Below are 22,523 nucleotides of genomic sequence, written 5' to 3' on the forward strand. Positions count from 1 at the left end.
ACCTATCAATCAATGTGTGCTAGGCACACACCAGTTAGTCAAGAAAAGACAAGACACGTTTAGTCACAATACTTCACATAGCTGCTTATGAAGACATGTCTAATTGCAATGACTAATCGGTGTGTGTTGCTTTAATTTGAAGTATTGTGACTAATCGTGACTAGTCTTGTCTTGACTAACTGGTGTGTGACCACCCTAAAGAATGATAAAATACTGATTTTTCTGTTGGTGTAGCCTACTATTTTTTGAATGAATAAAATCTTTTTGACTTCAGATACTGTTTTTAAATTTAATTGGATTACTGTGTGTTTGTTCTATTAAAATAGAAAGTTATTTGATAACTGTTTGTATTTATATTTGATAAAGTTTTTGGATTTTTATTACGGCTCATTATTTTTTTTAATATTCCATTCCATTAACTTACTTTGACAAACGAGGTAGTCCGTCGCTCCTTGCTCTTGAAATAGAGCTCGTACTGGGTGCCGGTGGTCGGTTCAGTGCGGTAGGTTCCCTCCGAGAAGTCGTCGGTCGTATATCGCTGCGTTTGCGCACTGGAGTTGCGGTTGAGAGCCTCCACGGCGGCCGAGACAGCCTCCGACAGATCGCGGCGTTTGAATCCGATCGGCTTCTCCACCACCCGTTTACCAAGGCCTAGCTCGATCGGGTAGATCCTGTTCATATGGAGTGAGATCCACGTTATAATGAAGTGGTACAATTCGAGTAGTAAAGTGAACTATAAATACTGAATAGTTGTACCATTTTTATAAATAACAAATATTGTGTATTATATTATCGAGCTTAGTTCGTGCGTTCCCATTATAGGGTCGCCGTCAACCTGTCTCCCCGACAACTAGTCTCCTCGCTATTTTGATCACAGGTGTCAGTAAATCCCCTGGCATTATATACAATTGCCGTCAACTAGTCTCCCCGTCAGTAAATCCCCTACTAGAACGAAGGAGCCTAGTTGTCGGCGACAACTAAGCTCCTCACATACTCACAACTAGTCTCCCCGACAGTATATAGTATAAATTGGAAATGGGACAGTTTTGGGCATGAGTCTGTTGTGCCTTCCCTCATGTTAAGTATTTGTACACAATGTGACATAAAATCCTCCGTTCGATAGGCATATGACAGGTCTGGTTGTCATGATCGTACCCGACAACTAAGCTCCCCGACAGCTGATCCCCCATTGAACATTGAAACCAGCTTGAAGCGGGCAGGGAAGTAGTACAATCACAGACACTGTTTCGCACATTCTATGAATTCGATTATTAGAAGAAAAGCTTGTTGATGTTGTCACTTCTATCACTACAGACATGAAATGAAAAAAATAAACTATTTCTCTTTCCGAATTCAACTTGTACATCATATCACTAAAAGGGTATTTTTGAACTTGCTTGACTCGCTTCTTGCTTTGAAATGTACTTTGCTCTGAGGACTGTTAGCAGAAAATCAGCCTTGAGCTTGGTTTTAATCAGTAGAGTTAGCGGTAAAGTTTCCAGGGCGAGTACTAACTATCTTGTAAATCCTCCCAATGAAAACGTTCATAATAGAGTAGAGTCATGGTAGAGCATTTTTAGACATATTAAAGGGGTCATATCTCCTGAACGGGGAAGAGTTTAGCTGTTCCGTTCTCCGATTCGGATTTCTAGCATCAAGGAGCATGAGAAGGCATGGTTCATAGTGATTTCATAACTCCCGAAAAAATAAGAGAAATGTTGTACTAAATAATTTGAATTTCTCGACATATCAAAGAGGTCATATCACCTGAACGGGAATGAATTTCGTTAAGTCCTTTGCAGATTCAGATTTCTCGCATGAAGAAGCATGAGAAAGCATAGTTCATAATGATATTATCACTCCTGAAAAAATGAGAAGAAAATGTACTGAACAATTTGCATTTTTCGATATATTTGAGGGGTCATATTTCCTGAAAGGGGAGAGTTTAGCTGATCAGTTTGTGGATTCGGATTTCTAGCATCGAGAGGCCTTGTTAGCAACGAGGGGCATGAAAAGGCTCAGTTCATAATGATATTATCACTCCCGGGAAATATGTGAAATAATGTACTGTACAATTTGCATATTTCGACATATTGAAGGGGTCATATCTCCAGAACGGGGAAGGATTTCGCTAATCCGTTTGCAGATTCCGATTTCTCGCAACGAGGGGCATAAGAAGGCTCAGTTCATAATGATATTATCACTCCTGGGGAACATGTAAAATAATGTACTTTACAATTTCCATAATTCGACATATTGAAGGGGTCATATCTCCAGAACGGGGAAGGATTTCGCTAATCCGTTTGCAGATTCGGATTTCTCGCAACGAGAGGCAAAAGAAGGCTCAGTTCATAATATTATTATGACTCCCGGGAAATATGTGAAATAATGTACTCTACAATTTGCATATTTCGACATATTGAAGGGGTCATATCTTGAGAAAGGGGAAGAATTTCGCCAATCCGTTTTTAGATTCGGATTTCTCGCAACAAGGGGCATAAGAAGGCTCAGTTCATAATGATATTATCACTCCCGGGAAATATGTGAAATAATGTACTGTACGATTTGCATATTTCGACATATTGAAGGGTTCATATCTCCTGAACGGGGATGAATTTCGCTAATCCGTTGGCAGATTCGGATTTCTCCCATCTAGAAGTATAAGAAGGCAGTTTTGATATTGATCTTTTTTCTCCTGATAATAATGTACCCACATTTTTTTCCAATATATTCAAGAATAATGTTCATATTCCCCAAACGGGAGGAAATTTTGCTTATATTTTTGCAGATTAGAGTTCCTTGTATCAAATAGCATAGAAAGGCAGAGTTTATAATGATTCTATCTCTCCTAAAAAAATGAGGAAAATAATGTACATGACGAATTTGCGATTCTCATCATATTCAAGTGGTCATATCTCCTGAACAGAAGACAAATTCGCTAATCTGTTTGCAGATTCGAGTTCCTTGCATCAAGGAACTTACATAAGAAGGCACAATCGATATTGATTTTATCTCTCCCGAAAAAATGAAAAAAATAATATACTGACAATTCGCGTTTTTCAATATATTCAAGTGGTAATATCTCCTGAACGAGAGAGACCTATGCTAATCCGATTGCAGATTCGAGTTCCCCACATCAAGGAGCATTGGAAGGCAAAGTTAATAATGACTATTTCTTCCGAAAAAAATGAGAAATATAATGTTTTCTACTGTATAAGTTCCATCCAAGGTCCCCCGAGTCCAAAAACATAAGTTTTGGGTGTTGATCTGTGTGTATAAGTGTGTGTTTCTCTTTCCTTGCGAATGTTGATAGTTGAGCTTGATAATAAAATAAGTTATTCTATTTCTAAATAGTTTTGATAATGTATTGTCCAATACTATCGAATATTTGTAGTTATCTATAATCGTGATCCTACTTCTCTGTATCATAGATACGTTATCTGTGTAAATTAAATTTTAATATAAACTGTATGCGAACTCTTACAAACAGACCAAGGTCTGTTTAACAGGTACATGTTAGTACAGTTCCAATTATTTCTTGAAATAGTTTTTAAAATAGATATCTTCTAAAAAATATCACATCTACTGATAAATTGTTTTTTCGTGAAAAAATGAATTCAATCCAATTGAATAACATAAATGCCTTTTTATATTCAGTTGGCATTAAAATTGTCAAATATCGATAATACCGGAATGGAAATAAATCAACATATTTATTGATATATCAGAAGAAATACTAGCCTACTCATATAAAGCTTATCGGTTGCTCCTCTGCATGAAAGAATTATACAAAAAAGACGCAACTAGTGCATGCGTTTGGATAGAATGCCACCTGGAAGAATGCCCCTTGAAGTCCAAGACTTATAGGCCTACTGGAAAAAGAGATGTAGGGAGGCCAAGAAAGAGATGGGTACCGGAACATGTTAATCAATAAAACTAATCCCTTTAGTGAAGATATATCAGAAGAAAAGATCTATATATTGAGATCAAAATATCGAAATATCCTATATTATATCATAGATAAACAATAGCGTAAGTGGATATCCCATAGGGAATTTATGTCGCAACTTTTACTGTTATCTCAAGCCGATTACTGTCGATTATTGTCAATTTTTACTGTTTTGTTGGGGTGATAGTGTAAGAACGGCACAATTTGAGTGACTACCAGCGTCACACAGCTGCATAGGAAAAAAACTATGTGAACTATCGGCTTGGGTTAACAGTAAAAGTTGCGACAAAAACACCCTATACCATGGGACATCTACTTATGCTATCGTTTCTCTATGATTATATCGATATAGTGTTGTAATCCCTACCTGTTGAGCGTGAAGTGGTTGAACGGTATGAGCTCGTACTCGTTGTTCAAGGGCAGACCATGGTCCACCTCGGCCGCATCAACTTGGCGCCGCATGTATGAAGCGCATTCACTGCTGTTATCTGCAGGCACAACGTAAACAACAACTTTATTATTCGATGAAGTACCTCTACTATTCTATAGTGAGGTCCACGTTATAATGGCACTGGAGAAAGATAGCAGAACAACGTTGCTAATCCTCTGTCTTCTACACACGGTAGCTGATACAGGTATTTGTTAATGTTATATTAAGGGCCGTTTGCACAGTGAAAGTTTAAACTGAATTCAATCAGCTGTTGGCTTAAACTCAAAAAGAATCACATTATAACAAATGATACTTGATATAGATTTAATCCAGTTTAAGATGAAATTTAGTTTAAACTGGCACTGTGCAAACCGTACTAACTGTTCATTCTCGTTTAAAATAATTTTTTCTTATTAAACAAGAAACCATATTTTTCAATAATTTCATAATGAATTTTAATGATTAAGATGGAATATTTTGTTAATCAATTATCAATTCCACATTGTTAAAAGACGATCTGGCAACAGAGAAAAGCGAGAAAGAGATAGCGCTATCTGCTTTGTTGAATGATAGAGAAGGATAGCATTACATTTATAAATTCTACATTGTTAAAGGACGGTCTGGCAACAGAGCATAAAGTATAGGACCAGATGGTAGAAAACTCGAGCATATAGATAATTATCTCAAGCGTACCTTGTTGCATTCCTGATAGATGTAGAAGTCTCAGTTTGAGATCACGGATCTGCTCAGTCAGCCGAAGAACTTCTGACTTGGTTTCTTCCTCACGCTGCTCCAGAAGAGCAGCGTAGTCAGCTTTGTCACCTGAAAACACATTTTCCATCAGCAATTAGGAATAGTTTATCCAAGTTCCAGTTTATAGTCGAGAACTACTTCCGACTTGGAGGGATATGCAGAACATAAAAAAGTAGTGATACAGCGGCGGCGATCTTATCTCCAAAGCTACAAAGCGGACGGCGTTCTTTAGTCTTCAATTTTAATGAGTGTTCAACACCCTACACCCTACGTATACCTAGTTTTCTCGCTAAGAGCACTGCATCGACTGAGTCTGATCGTCAACCTGGCAACTGCGCTCCTTTCTATGACTATACTCCGTAAAAAATTACTTCTGACTTGTAGGAATACACGGCGCAGAGAAATGGAGGGAGATCAGCCAATTACAGTAATGGATAGAGTCAAAGGAAGAAGCGCAGTTGCCAATTTGTCGATTGAACTCAGTCGACTGAGCGCTTCCAGAGAGGAAACATTCGTATCATGATCGCTTGAATACTCGGTTCAAAACGGTAACATAGTCGCCGTTGTATCCCTGCTGCTGTGTGTCTTCTCTGCTGCGCATATTCATCCCAATTAAGAAGTAAAAATCGGAGCACCTAGCTTCGCTCGTTATTTTTATTTATAGATAAACAGAACACAATTCTCTAGAATGATCGTGTTTATATTTCACAGCTGGCTATACGTCATCTTATAAATTTGGGGGATGCGATATTTTGATTTTTCACATAGGCCTACTCACTCGCTCACTCACTTTTTTACTATCCACAGCTGTATCAGCCAAGGACGAATAATTATCCGTTTAATGTCGTTCAGCGAGTTTTCCCAAGGATGAGACCTAGTGCAATCGAATGCTTATATCATAAACCTACTATGTTCAAAATTTCGTGAAAATAGTTAAATAGTCAGAGCCGTTGAACATGAATATCCAGATATAGATAAATATAAATAACCAGATATAAAAATACAGAAATCGTTCACTTAATATAATAGGATTTTTCACAGAGTATAGTGGTGTTGGTATAAAATAAAACGGCTATTTGATAACTTTTATTGTGCTTCAATAGTTTCAGTAGCCCTGATAAGAAAAGTGAGTATTTTATCGAATTACTTGGAAAAAGTACATTCTGAAATAGTTCCAGATAGCTGGGCCAATATTCGAAGAGAATGGATATTGTACAATTATAGTTGAGGCGTTTCGAGAAATTTTTGCGGACTTTCAAAGCTTGGTCAGGTGTAGCAGGCAATTCAATATCCGACTGGTGGTCCAACTTGTGAAATCATTTTCATATCCACAGATCTCTGAAACTTGCAAAGAGCAAGAGCAAAGTTGGGTCAATTTTTTTCTAACAATGATCATTTCACCACTCACGCTCCGACTCAATCTCCAACTTCAGAATACAAAGGCTAGTGAACAAAGGATGTGAACTCCAGTTGATCGACTTCCAACATCCGAGCAACATCCAACAACGTCATTCACGGTATACTTTATGGAATACTTTGCTAATATAGTCCCATATCACTTTATAAACAATAGAATAACAAGAAAACTAAGTAGTGAAATAGAAGAGTGAGTAAAAGCTAGAGTTTATTTCAATATAAGTGTATGAAATGATAATTTTGAGTACATAGTGTATAATCCGTCTGTTATAGTACGTTTTTCTTGATTCTGTACGATAGGTATTATAGTATATATCCACTTTTAGTCTTTATTAATATTATAATATTTGTATTTTTCAATCGCACTCACTGCTGGCGAATAAGTTCCACTTATGCCAGTAGTGCCTTTTTATATAAATTTATTTACTTATAATATTATTAATTTCATTATTGTAGTCTACTGTATACTTCTAAAATTTTTTACTTTTGTTACTTATTATTTTGTGATTGTAGATTTATGTCTGTAAAATTATTTGGCAAATAAATTACAAATTACAAAAAATTACGGTCCAATGTTGAATGTCGGATGCTGGACAACAAATCGTATGACCTGCTTAGTAGGTGCTTATAAGGTGCTTATCACCCACTTATAAGCTGCTATCAAGCTCCGCTAAACTGATGACAGAGCAGTTGTATAGTTGTAAGGTAAGGATTCCAATTAGCAAAGGTGTGAGGGAATTTCCCCTCTTCATTCAATTGAATGGCTATTGAAAAGTTGAAGAATGAAAACTTGTAATGTCAGTGAAGAAGATAATATTATTAGGCTCAGTACTGATAGAAATAAAGATTATTGATAAAAAAGGGGAAATTCCGTTACCTTTGATAGATGGAAAATTACCTCACCTTTCCACTGATGAAGGAAACCATCAGGTTTCTTCACCACATGGTTTCTTCATCAGTGGAAAGGTGAGGTAATTTTTCATCTATCAAAGGTAACGAAATTTCCTCTTTTTTTTATCAATATGGCTTATGAGATGTTGATGAATGAAAACTTGTATTGTTTATGTACTTACAATAGATAATAGCCCTCCACATCTATTCCAAAATACTCGTAGTTATCATGTTCACTGGATTAGAAACAAGGTTTGACAGGCAAAAACGACACAAACTGTGTTTTACATGAAAAATGTCAAGATCTAAAATTTCAATTTCTAAAGAAACTGTCAAGAACTTACAGAAAGAACTAACAAGAAATTTTTGGTAAATTTCTCTAATAAACATCTTCCCCACTCACCACAATTTTCATGTTATGGAGTAAATTGATATGCATTTGTCAACATTCCTCTGAGTCTCTGATGTCTGGCATATTGATCTGAAGCCTGTAGTGTAGTCGTGACACTTAGTAAACATTATTTGACTTGATACGCCACAACCGACTCTATGATTGAGAATCGTGGTATGGATTCAGGCAATCTCAATTTCAATATACTCAGCTTCGATTACAAAGTTCGCCCTTTATGGAGTTGGCCTAACTCGATTCTCTGAGGATCCTAATACGCTCATCTCGGTTTGATCAAACAGCTCTTGGAAGCGATGAAACTCCAGTGTTAATTCGCGTATCACTGCATCTCTGATTCTCTATTCGCAATCTCTGATTATGAAATAGATTCCCGACACAATCATGTGACATGTTCATGAGAAAATATTAATTGTGGGATCGAATTACTTCCAAAATGAGCGGTGGTAGAAGATGAAACATTCATTCATACACAATTATTTTTCACAGAGATACGAAAAATAATGATACCTAATTCATTGATACGCAATAACTCTTCACAAAGTAGTCCGTTTAAACATAGACAGAAGATAGCATAAGAAGATATCGCATGGTATAGGTCGTTTATGCTTCAAATTTCAACCTGAAGCCGATTGTCCTAGTAGTTCTTTTTCGTGGAGCTATGTGGCGCAGGTAGTCTCTCACACTTTGTCTTTCTTACACTTTGTCTTTCTCACACTTTGTCTTTCTTTACACTGCCACCCGTCCAAAACAGTAATAATTAACAATAGTCGACAGTAATCGGCTTGAGTTAACAAAAATTCGGCTTGAAATTTGGAACCTAAGCGACCTATACCATGGGAATCTACTTATACTATGTTTCCTCTATGGTATTATGCTCGACCATAGGATATCCACTTACGCTACCATTTCTCTATGCTAGTTCCATATGAAATAAAGATAGTATGAATAATAAATCAGGTAGATCGACAAAATTAGGGCCTATGTTACCTTTGAAATAGTTCAGCACCAGCCCACTGGCTAACCATAGATCGTCGAACAATTCATTCAAAAGGGTAATAAAATTCACTTTCAAGTGAAAATGATAATTTAGAAAAGTGAAATGAATTGGATGAATCAAAACATGTTTTGAATCAATCAAATATAGAAGGGTAGCCTACTAGATGATTCCCATTTTGTTTCGACAGTAAAACTATGGGATGTGATCTGATAGCATCAATAATGTTCTTACTGATTTCCAGTATGTAAATACACTTAGTAAATGAAATGATTAGTGAAGCCACGTCTTCACCAGAGTTGTCAACAAAATGTTGTTCACAAAATTGACGGCTAGTTATTGATTTGTTCACTGACGGCTAGTAATATTCCCAGGAATAGCTCTGATTTTTCCAAAAAAGTTGTCAATTTTTTCAGTAAAAGTCAAGTTGAATGTTGCTGTGAAATCTCAGTTCACAACTCTGATTTAAACGTGGTTAAACACCAAAGTTAGTAGACGTCTACCAACGTTGGTTGAACACATACATTGAAAATCAAGGAGAGAACTTCTCTTGAAGTAACAAGATAGAACTGCTAGTACAAATTGGGAATGGGACAGTTTTGGGCATGGGCCTGTTGTGCCTTTCCTCATGTCAAGTATTTGTAAACAATGTCATAAATGATTATATGAATAAGATACATTGAAAATTGAACTGAAGCATATTCATGGTAGACAAATAAATATAGGGTGGTCAGATAATTGAATCAAAATGGAAAAAAAATAATCAAAGATTGCAATAGTTGTGAGACAATTAGTGCTAACTAGTGAGAAATTATTATCGTTTTGTGAATTGTTCGCTAAGATTCAATGATTCCGTTCTCATTCCATGAGAAAAACAAACTCACAAATCCAAGTTTTAAGTTCACTCAGGCGGCCAGACAAACACATTAGGAACGTTTCGAAACGAGCGGAAAACAACGCCTTATTTAAAGGTGTGAGGAGTTCAGTACAAGAAGAAAGATAGGCTACCGTTCATGAAACAATGTTAAACTCTGTAAACATTAAAATATCCTATTTCTTACTGCGGAGCAAATAATTTAGAGACTGTTCATCTGGGAACCAACCTTTCACGATCACACTGAGAGATAGATTAATAGTATATAATAATAAAATTTACTTGTTTATCTGAGTATTGAAGAGTGTAAATTGTATTTTGAAAAGTGGAAGTGACATAACAAACATTTTGATTTGGACAGTATAGTATAAATTGGAAATGGGACAGTTTTGGGCATGAGCCTGTTGTGCCTTTCCTCAACTTAAGTATTTGTATACAATGTGATAAATAAATAATATTTATCATTTTCCTACTAAATTATTATTTGGTACTTGATTGCATCATTTTACACAATTTACGGTATAATATATAATACTGTTTATATTTCACCGACTAGCGATTGTCTAATCAATCCGTAAATGTATGTCTTTATTTAATGTATTGTGTCAGCTTAATGATAAAGCATTCTTTCTATTTTCTCTCTCTTCATATTACCAGGTCTATTCATTTCTTTGTGTTTTGATTCTCTATTATATTACTCATCGTCAATGTAAGATCCACGTTATAATGGCAGTATTTGATTAAAATAAGGTTGCTATCCTTGTCTATCATTCGACAAGGCAGATAGAGCTTTGATAGATCCATCAACTCCGCTATATCGTTTTCTAAAGATGTAGAAATATAATCGATTCACAATATAATTCAATCTCAGTTATGGAAATTCTGGTTTAATCATTAGAAAATATATTTCCCTGAGGAATAAGATATAATAGATTATTTACAACAATAATGAACAGTTGATGTTACATTAGATATATCCGGTATTAGCTATCCTCTATAAGAGGCAGTGGCTTGGCAGAAAACCGGCAACGCTGCCCTCCTATCTATCTTCACTGTTATTATAACGTGGGACTCACTACAGTAGTAATATTCAATCAATGTCTTGTTGAATCAGGAGTTTTATTAAACCATTAATGGAAATAGCCTTGTCTCTGGATTGAATTATCATGAAATCTTCGACAATAAAACCGTGTGAACCCTTCCCAATCAATCGTAATGTTTTACGTGTAATGCTTGAAAAAGAGGATAATGAAGTAGCTTTTTACGAACTTAATGATCGTTCGTTTCTCTCACGAGATTTTATTCCTTTTTTCATTCTCCCGGCTCAAACCATACTCCTAGTTCTGTGAACAGTAGACTTCGCGCAGTTATAACCACATCCTCCTTTTATACTGTCCATCAGAGTAAATCCTGAAATCCTGTCTGTATGTCGTGTCGGCGAGATATCGGTGTGAAAACGTTGATGGCTGTTGGGGTTGGTGAAGCAAAAATGCAAACATCATAATCTAATCTCCTTCAAGACATACTGGCAACAGGTCCGCCCGAGTTCAAAGCAGAAAAAGGTCGAGAGACAATACTATGTTATTTTAGTTATTAATTGCTTGCGTTATTGCATGCAATCAATAGTTCATTTAATAGTGCATAAAAATAGAATAGAATAGAATAGAATAGAATAGAATAGAATAGAATAGAATAGAATAGAATAGAATAGAATAGAATAGAATAGAATAGAATAGAAAGATGATTTATTTGAACAAAGCAAATACATAATAATGCAAAAAAACAGTTCACAATGTCTTTCAAAGGAATAAGTACAGTACCAAAAAAATTTATTTTACAAAAATCATCATAGACTTGGCAGAAGCCGTCAGTCGAGTTGTTTACTCTATAATACACTTTCAATAACTTCCTTATCTGAGTTTTGACCTTCGTCTTGCTAATCAATTTTATTCTTCAATTCGATTCTCAACGCAGACCTGATTTAAGCGTACGGTATTTTTCACAACTTAGATAATCAAACTATAACAGTATCGCTGCATCGATTCTTATCTCATCCCCAGAAATGAAACGTTCTACTTCCAACACTGGTTGGTCTAGCCAAAAGAAAGCTTTGATTTGATTTTATTTTTCTCAGCTACTGTTTATTCCCATCTATACTGTCATGGTCAAATTGAACAGCTCAATACTACACTAATATAAATTATTGTCATGTACACTAAGAAAAATTGTTGATTTAGATAATATAACATGGCTAAATAGAGTATGTTTTACACAAATGATACTAATTATAATGCAATTTCTTGTTTGAATCAAACATTATCAAGCCTACTTGAGTGGAAAAACGTAATTTAATCTAATCTGACTATTCAACTTACAAGCAAATTAAGTTTCCAGTACGTAAATTAAAAGTAATTTTTCAGTATAAAAAATAAAATATCAAGCAATCTTAGCTATTGAATTCCCTGACCAACCATTGCCTATACCGCAGAGCATCCCTAAGATACCCAACAAGGCGGTACCAATCTCTACCATTCAAATAACTAATTATTGTATCTTCACTTATATATGTGTAATGAAACCAAGTCTGTCTTATCGCCCCCAGTACTTTACACTTACCCATGAAGTGGACCAAACTCTCAGGCTCTCTACTGTTACATAAGGAACATATATGCCTATTCTCCTCCCTGTCTGGTCTGAAATTTAGCGGCAGCATGGAAGCTCTCGCTCTAAAAATTATATTTATGAAACTCCTCTTGTAAGAGTCATTCAAATACGTGCGATCTCCTAAGTCTACCAGTAAAGAAGAGTACATACTATGATATACTGACTGATCAGCTCGCTCTCTCCATGCAATACAAGTTCTCTGCTTCACTTCTAGTAGCATTTGATTCATGGAATTCAACCATCTGTCTACTTGAATTGTGCTATCAGACCATTCTATGCTTATATCATAGCGCTGACAGAGACTCAGCCAAACCTTATACCAACCGCATTTCCTGATAAAGAATTCATACGCTATTCTACGTGGATATCGACTCTCTGACAAATTGAATACTTTGTTGATATAATTAATATGAATTCTCAAAGTGTAGATCCACATCAGCTCCATACCGCACTCTAAATAGATCACATAGTCAGGGGTATTTTTGGGGAGGCCAAATAATCTTTTCATGAAATATTTTTGAAATTTTTCTACTCGGTCACTGTGCAAGTAGCCCCACACTTGCGCTGCATATGTAACTGTAGACTTACATGCCGCACTAAAAACATGCCACTTGGCTGAAAGGGGAACTGTCTCATTCTGGATTAGGCTTCTCCACATACTATTTATACCATATCTCGCCGCTGTTATCCTATCATCCCAATGCCTTTTCAGTGACAGAGAGGACGTGAATATTACCCCCAAATATTTATACTGATTCACAACCTCCACAATCTCATCTCCATAGAACCATTTTTCACTTCTTCTAAGTTTACCACCTTTCCTGAAGACAACAATTTTAGATTTTTCCATATTTACAACTAAGTTCCACTTAATGCAATAACTTCTTAATCTATTTATCATTTTTTGCATAAGAATCGGGGTATCGGCTAATATAACGACATCGTCAGCATACATCAGCCCATTTAAATCTAGGTTTCCCACAGATACTCCTCCACCTATATAATCACAAAGATCATGTATAAATAGGGAGAATAAAATTGGCGAGGCTAAACAGCCTTGTTTTACGCCGCTATTTATTGCAAATTCGGCCGACAATCCTCTACCACTGTTACACCAAATTCTACACCTATTATCGCTATAAATCCCCTTTAAAATATTTATAAATTTACTAGATAGGCCTATTTCATATAATCTGAAAAATAACGCATTCCTATCAATATTGTCATATGCTCCTTTGAAATCGATGAAAAAGCCGTATAGTTTTCTTTTTTTAACTTGTAAAAAATAATCAACAATGCTATGGAGAACAAATATGTTATCGACAGTCGAGTAACCAGAACGAAAACCTGCCTGACATTCTTTTATAATACCCCTGGTTTGCTCCCACTTGTATAATCTATTGCACATTATGCCCATGAAAAGTTTTGTCATAATATCCATACACGAGATGCCCCTATAATTAGAAACAATAGCAGGATCTCCTTTTTTATGAAGAGGAAAAATAATCGCTCTTTTGAAAGATTCTGGGATTTCTCCGTAAGCTATAATATTGTTGAATGCTCTTAAAAGCAGTATTTTGAAACTCTCCGGGGCTTTTTTATAAAAATCAGCTACAATTCTATCCTCTCCAGGAGCTTTATTGTTACTCATTTTAGTAAGTACAGCATCTAATTCAATCATTTCTAGTTCTTTATCTAGAGATTCTATTTCAACCCAAGGCTCTGCATACAAAACTGGTTCACTGAGTCTAACAGGAGTAAATAGATTTGAAAAATAATTGATCCACATATCAGATTTTATAGGAATGATTTGAGTCGGACGGCTACTTCTGAAATTTTTTATAAGATCCCAGAAGTCTTTCGAGTTATTCACACTTCGAAATTTATTATTGACCTTATCGTAATACTCTTGCTTTCTCTCTTTACACAAATATTTATACTGTCTAACTGAATTTAAGTAGTCATTTTTAACAGAAATATTGCCGAACCTCCTGAACAGATTGAGTAGACTAAACATCCTACGTCTCGCTCTTTCGCAATCTCTATCAAACCACGCCTGCTGGTTATTTGTATTGGAGTTATTATTATTATTTTTATTATTATTATGTGTAAGTTGCCTGTTACTAGCCGATGAGTATATAAGATTTTTCAAACAGTTTGTTGCAATATCTGGGTCGTTCGGTAGCTCAATATCTCTACATCTTTCTGAAAGATTACGAGAGTAATGCACTACATCTAATCTATCAAACCTAAGCCTAGGTAAGAGCTGAAGCAGCTTATCATCATTCTCATTTTCAACATCTCTCATACAACCTATTTTAAAGCTAATTGGAAAATGATCTGAGAAGTGCTCATTGAGTACAGAGAAATAATTGACAGACTTGATAATATCTAGCGGTACACAACAGTAATCTATTACGGATGCACCTCTCTCATTCAAAAAAGTTAATTCCCCATTTTCATCCCCCTTAGCTCTACCATTCAATATTATATAATTAAACACTTCCCAAAGAGATAAAACTCTATCTCCTCTAGTATTGACCATTGTATCTTTTGATTTTCTAGCATAAGCTACATTGTTATTATCAACAGGGACTTCAGCTGGGATATTCTGTAGTTCACCTACTCTACAATTCCAATCACCAACTAGAATAGTGTTCATGTTATTATCGGAGGTTGACAGGTAATCCCAAAGCATATCAAAATCTCTTTTCCATTCTTCTTCTGACCCCCCGCTTAGATAAATTGGCAAAATAAATATTTCCTCATTACTCAAATCAACTGAAATTTTCTGTTTATAATCATCACTGGTGAAAGAAAAACAACATGATAAGGATGTTTTATATCCCATCATAATTCCCCCCTTTGCATGACCAAAACGACTACTCCTTACTGCATACTCCCAAGACAATGTATATTCTGGTAAATACAAATCATATCCTTCATCTTGCCCCTCCTCTACATGTGTTTCTAACAAAATAAAACAATCAAACCCTTTTACAAAACTAAAAAAAATCGGATAGTTCTTACCTTTTAATCCACAAACATTATACACTAAAAAATCAGTTTGACATTCATTTACACTAGGCCTACCGACACGACTGACGGCTCCACCTCATTCATCATTAAGTCCCTGATGCTTGTTGTTTTTCTGCCCCTCCCTGAAAGATCTCAAAATATCCTCGGACCCGCTTCCCAATAATTCCATGAATTTCTCTTCGCCATTTCTGTTGCCGAACTGCAGCCAACCTGAGTCAGAATCCCACGTGAAAGACGCCTCCTCAATGACCAGACGGTTATGGACGACCCTAACCTTTGAGCCTGGTTTATTGTCCATAATAATTTTCCGCAAGGCCATTAGTTTTCCTCTACTTTTCCGGGTTTCGTACGAATAGTCTTTGTAGATGAAATAGTTAGTTCCTTTCAGTTTTTTCGCATTAGACAGAATAAAGTTCACATCATCATCACACGGAAAGTGAGCTATAATTAAACCACCGTTATTTTTTGGATTTCCAAGTAGGTGAGCACGGTTGATGAATATATTATCGTTACAACGTAAATAGTCCAAGCAGAAACGCCTCACTACAGGCACGAAATTTGTTTCCTTAGTAGAATCAAACTGTAATCCCTTGAAAATAAGGTTATTTCTCCTACTTCTATCTTCCAAATTGATTAGTCTATTTGCTAAACCCTTATTAGTAGATTTGAGATATTGTAATTCACTTTTCAATTCGCTATTTTCACTAGATAACTTTTTCACAGTCTCAGTTAGAGCAGTTACATCGTTCTTCGTGGCTAAAGTAGATATTTTTTCATCAAAATTTTTCTTGATTCTAGTTTCTAAACCGTCCAGTAATACCTTAAACTTTTCCTCGTCCATCTTGCTGATCTTAAGTTCTGAACGCTTTTTTCCAGGTCGGGAGCCAACTTCAGGAGAAATTGTAGATCGTTCACGTTTTTTAGAACTAGATGGCGAGAAATAAGAGTCTATTCCTCCTTGCATTTGATACACTATACACAGAAGGGTACCAGAAAAAACAACTTCTCGTTTAAATCACCAAAATCATACTAAATTTAACTTTCAAACACTTTTCACTAATATTATAGACAATAGTTATTAAGGTTCCTAGTAAGGTATATAATCATAATACAATTATGACATTGGAGAAAAAACTAGGCTGAGCCTGTACTATTTCTCTCCAAAAATTTTGATAAAATGTTAATGTTGTCCAAAAGATAAGGTTATGTAATCACACACTGCTTCGTTACTTGATCTTCGGTCCAGGAATGATGATTCAGAATTTTGAATTTTGAAGGTTGATTTTATACTCTAAATGAATCACAGAATGTATCACAATAAATCAAAAACTTTAGAAATATTGCACTTATTTGAACAATTTTAATACAAAATCAAAAACCTACTCACTATTAATATTCTTCTCTTCTATCAATTGATCTTTAAATTCTTTATAACAAATCCTTGTTTCATTGGGTCATCGATTTCCATTAAGATTGAGGATATCTTCTTCCCTATTAAAAATTGATGTCCATCGTCTTCATAACAAGGATATTGGATCACCGAATACAAGATAATCAAGATTCTCTCCATCTGCATGAACTGCAACCGGATCAGTAATGAGAATGATCCGTTCAGCGATGGAGGGCGATAATTAAATTGCAGTCGTTTACTCGGGAATGGAAAATTGAGTCGAAGGACGAGAACAAAAATCCTTTTCCCATCGAGTGGTAGGGCGCTGATTCGGGCACTAAAAGTCTTTACAACGGATTTGGTTTGAATCTCATTTTTCGAGGGGGATATCGTCAAGTCTTTTGAGAACAGCTTTTCTTCATTCTGTAACAGATCTAGGAATAATGAATGGAGGAAGGCTGAATATTTTCCCCCTTCTTTCAATTGTCTTTCTATAATAATCACTAAATAAACGGAGAGAATTTCATCGAAATTCTAGGGCTCAGTTGCATAAAAGCCGGTTAAACTTTAACCGTGATTAATTTTACGGGAAACAATCAGAGAAGGCTTTTTTGAAAAGACGTCTCCTCTGATTGGTTCTCGTGGAATTAATCACGGTTAAATTTTGACCGGCTTTTGTGCGACAGGCACAAAAGGCATCTGTGAGATACAAAATTGTTTGAGATGGTATATGGAAATAGGAAGTGGTTGGTGAGTTATATAATATTGTTCACGAGCTCTTGATGATCTTGCTTGCTTTTTCTCTCTCATTAGACAAACTTATCCGTCTTACTTAAATACTTCTTGTCTTAACTCATTCCTCTCAATTCTTTATTCTTTTTATTTAATTCTAATTATTTTTCATGGTTTTCATGATATCGAATTGGATATTTTTGTTTGTTATCAAACAATTTTCACAAACTTGAATAAAATTGACTTGTTCGTCTGCTCCATAAAAGTGGCCATATTATGTTACGCACTCACTAGTCTTTAGTCTTAAGCTAGTTACATACATGTCGATTTTTGGACGTTCGACTTTTTGCCATCCTTATGAACTCTATCAGATCAAACGGAACTTGACAAACAGCATCTGTTTAAAATCATCTGTTTAATCTAATAGAATTTATAAGGACAGCAAAAAACCGTACGCCCAAAAACCAATATCCTATACTATTAAACGAGCAGTTGCTGTTTATATGTTTATTAAACATATAAACATATATATGTTTACAGATGTTTATATGTTTGTATTTCACCGGATCTCGAAAACGGTTTCTAACGTTTTCTAACGGTTCTAACGATTCTCTCGAAATTCAGAACAAAGTAGGTTTATGATATAAAAATTCGATTGCACTAGGTCTCATCCCTGAGAAAACTCGCTGAAGGACATTAAAAGGATAATTATTCATCATCCTTGGAAAAACAGCTGATTATAATTATTTCATCGCCTGTTGATGATAGAAGTGAGTGAGCGAGTTCATGTGTGTGGGACTGTGTCAAAATTATGACTCAGCTGTTGAACTTTTGTAATCATTAATCAGGTACTTAGTGCCGGTTGCAAAAAAGCCGGGTAATTTTCAATCCTGATTAATTCCAGTAGATCCATCTTTTTGAAATGTTCTTCTCTGATTTGGTTCACGTGAAATTAATCAGGATCAAAATTTAACCGGCTTTTGTGCAACGGAGCAAAACTTTGTGAGGGAAATTTTTGCATTTCTCTGGGAATTAATCTCAATTTACTGTGATTAGATAGAATATTTTTGTATAAACTATAAATGTTATTATAATTTCTTCTTTCGTAATAAAGTTTTTATGTGTTTTGTACTCCAGAGCGAAGCTCGGTCCCCGATATCGTATGTAAAGCCCTGCACAGACACATTGATTTTTGTTTGTACGATATTTTGCCGTCCTTATGAATTCCATCAGATTAAACGGAGCTTGACACACATCATCTGTTTAATCTAATAGAATTTATAAGGATGGCAGAAAATCGTACGTTCAAAAATCAATGTGAATGTAACTGGCTTTACCTAACGTATCAATGCAGAACTGTGACACATATGTCAGGTTTTTATGAGTAACAATAATTTTGACATGAGTCTGGAATCGAAGAACTTTAAAGATTATCAATTCGTTATCTTTATCTCCCATTATAATCCAAAGGTAGGCTTAAGCCCCGAACAAACACATCGATTTTTGTTCGTACGGTATTTTTCCGTCCATATAGATTCTATTAGATTAAACATATGATTTCAAACAGATGTTTGTCAAGTTCAGTTTTATCTAATACTAGCAGGTAACCCGTGCTTCGCAAGGGTTTATTTTAAAACTTGACGTAATGAAATCCAGAAGAATTGAAACTAGGCCTATAAGAATCCTCGGTAGATTGAGAATTTATAAGCAGCATTTCAAGTAAATCAATCCAGTAGTTCAGACGTGATGATGCGTCAAACATAATTTTCCTATCCTCTACACGTGTATACGTCTTTAAGCCAGTTCTTTCCTCTATTATAGTATAGAAGATGATAGATAGATGGATATATCATCCATTTATCAATCATCTTCTATACTATAATAGAGGAAATGAATGAGAATAAATTTTGAAATATCGAGATAAATTTTGAGATATCGATGAGCGGTTTTCACCATACCTTTTCTCTGGAAATCCTGTATCGGAATCATGTATCATATGACCACCTTTCAATTGAAAAAAGAATTTGTATTCAAAATGGTGGTTCCAAAATGGCGGAAAAAATTTGGGTGCGACGGAAAACCTGTTTTTATCATTCGAAAAGGATCCCCAATCATACCTATCTTCTAATTTCCCTTTAAAGAGAAATGTTCTGCTGCTTCCTTACAACAACTGAAAGCATGACAAATAATTGATAACTTGACAGACTGAAAACTTGATGTAATCAAATATTGAAGAATTTAAAATAGGTTTATAACCATCGTCCTCGGTTAAGCAAGAATCTTCTTCTTCTTCTTCTTCTTCTTTCAAGGATTAGGCGTACACACCTGTTCCGGTTTCAAAGGATATAACTATTTACTCTACCATCTTTTCAGAGGTCTGCCAATATCCCTTCTACCGTAGGGTCTATATTTCATGACAGCCTTTGGTATCCTAGTATCTGGCATTCGTTCCACATGATTTTTCCAGTTCAATCTGTTTATTTCAAGTTGTGCAGCTAATGATGATATTCCCAACTCATTTCTAATGTCATCATTGCGGAATCTGTCTAACTTTGTACAACCTTTCACACTTCGAAGAAAACGCATCTCTGCAGCTTGAACTCTGCTTAATGTTTTCTTCTTGCTAACCCAAGTTTCTGCTCCATACAATAATGTTGGTACCGCCATCACTTTATAAAATTTTAATTGTGTCTCCTTCCTTGTTCTGTTTTTCAACCGGCGTTTTATTGTACCACATATATGTAGGAATCTATTCAGTTTCAGATCCACATCATTATCAAATCCATATGTGATCTCAACACCCAGGTACTTGAAATAGGACACTTGTTCGAGTAAAGCGTCATCCAGCATTATTTTGGTCCTGACAGGTGATTTGCCGCAGAATGCCATTGTTTTGGTTTTGCTTTTTGAGATAAACAAATTATACTTCTTTGTAATGTTATTCAGAACATACATTGCCTTCTGCAAGTTGTCTTCAGAGTTCTGTAAAATAACAAGGTCATCTGCGAACATTAAAATCATTAAATATCTTGTCAGATCCAATCGTATTCCAGGAGGAGCTTCATTCATCCAGCATCGTATAACGTCGTCAAGGTAGATATTAAATAAAGATGGGGATAAGCTACAACCTTGCCTTACACCTTGGTTTGTCACGATTTCTTCGGTGAGGTGGGCTCCTGTGTCAATAGTAATTTTGGTTCCTTGATATAAGCTTTTTATCGCGTCAATTAAATGCTTGGGATATCCTCTTCTTGTCATAATGCACCAAAGTGTAGGTCTATCTAAACGGTCAAAAGCCTTTTCAAAATCAACGAATGCCATGTGGGTCTCAATATTAAATTCCCTATTTTTCTCAATAATCTGCTTCAAACTGAACACCTGATCAATGCAAGAGTGACCTTTCCGGAAACCTGACTGTTCCTCCAACAAAATGGTATTTGAGATTGGTTGAAGTCTACCATTAATTATTTTGCTGTAAATTTTGTAAGCCGATTGTAGCAAGCTGATTCCTCTATAGTTGGATACATTATTTCTCTCTCCTTTTTTGAATATTGATACAATTTTTGAAATTTTCCATTCTTCCGGAATTTTACAGCTCTTCCAACACATGTTTATAAAGTGTAGAAACCTAAATCTGAAAAATAAACCTCCGTATTTAATTAGTTCTGAGTTTATACCATCTATACCAGTCGACTTTCTATTTTTTGTATTTTTTAAAGCAGCTTCTAGTTCTGTCAACTCTATCATATCCACTGTGGGCTCCCCAATTCTTTCTATCTCGGTCTCTTGAGTTGTTGGATTGTACCAGAGATTTCTATAGTGTTCAATCCACTCTTCCTCGGTGATAATGTTGATATGAACTGTATCTTTGTTGGTTCTATTCATGTGCTTCATGATCTTATAAGCAATTGTTTGTCTACCATGCAGATCGTCTTCAATATTGCTTACAAACCGATCCCAGGACTCAGCATGCTTTCTCCTCACTATAGTTCTAGCTGCATTTCTTTTTTCCATGTACACATTTCTGGCTTCATCTGTTCTTGCTTGAATAAATTTTTTATATGCCTTCTGCTTTTCTTTGATGACGAATTCTATCTCATCATCCCAAATCTTCAATCCTCTTTTTCGGCGAGATTTCTTTTTTTTTACCGATTACCTCATCTGCAACTTTAGTGATTGCATATTTTATATTACTCCATTCCTCCTCTATATTATCGCTTGTGGGTATAGTTTGTAGTAATTCTGTCAACCTCTTCTCATAAAGACCTTGAATACTTTCTTCCTGTAACAAATATACTTTATAGACTTCATCCCTATCTTGTTGCTTTACCTTACTAGTTTTCCTATTCCTCCAACGGGCCAAAACTTCTATTTTGGAAACGACCAAATAATGATCAGAGCCTACATCACAGCCTCTATATGCTCTGATATCTCTCACTTGAGAGGCAATCTTCTCATTTGCAATCACATAATCAATCAGAGACCTGGTGTTTCTGGCAGCCCAAGTGTATTTGTGGATATCTTTTTTCTTAAAGAAAGTATTAGTGATTTTCAATGTATTATATATGGAAAAATCAATCAGTCGTCTCCCGTTGTTATTTAAGTGATCTTCTCCATATATACCCACCGCACCTTGCACATTTCTGTTACCCACTCTTGCATTCAAATCTCCAGCAATGATCAGGTGATCCATTTTGTATTTATTGACCTGCTTTTGTAGCGCTTCATAGAAAGATTCACTTAGTTCTTCTCTATTTTCTTCTGGAGCATAAACTCCTATTACACATAAGTATCCTCTTTCTATTTTGAATCTCATGACAATAATCCTTTCATTGATGTAAGAGTAAGACTCTATTTTATTTTTCCACTTGTCATCTACTAATATGGCCACTCCACCACAAGCTCGCTGATTTTGTCCTACACCGCTGTATGCCATCATATATCCTCCCATATCTTTTGTTCCTTGTAATTTCTTCTTAGTT

General features: G+C 35.5%; 1 protein-coding gene across 1 annotated transcript in view; it reads right to left on the reverse strand.

The window, feature by feature from the left end:
* LOC111056642 (chondroitin sulfate N-acetylgalactosaminyltransferase 2) overlaps positions 1–22,523 on the reverse strand; it is a 151,569-nt gene that overhangs the window by 17,937 nt on the left and 111,109 nt on the right. The window contains exons 3-5 of the mRNA XM_039420393.1: positions 5,073–5,201; positions 4,317–4,437; positions 425–671 (exon numbers count right to left, since the gene is read on the reverse strand). Coding sequence (XP_039276327.1) covers positions 425–671; positions 4,317–4,437; positions 5,073–5,201 — 497 coding nt within the window. The remainder of the gene's footprint in view (positions 1–424; positions 672–4,316; positions 4,438–5,072; positions 5,202–22,523) is intronic.

This window comes from Nilaparvata lugens, chromosome 2 (assembly GCF_014356525.2).
Source record: "Nilaparvata lugens isolate BPH chromosome 2, ASM1435652v1, whole genome shotgun sequence".
In the NCBI taxonomy this organism is placed as follows: domain Eukaryota; kingdom Metazoa; phylum Arthropoda; class Insecta; order Hemiptera; family Delphacidae; genus Nilaparvata; species Nilaparvata lugens.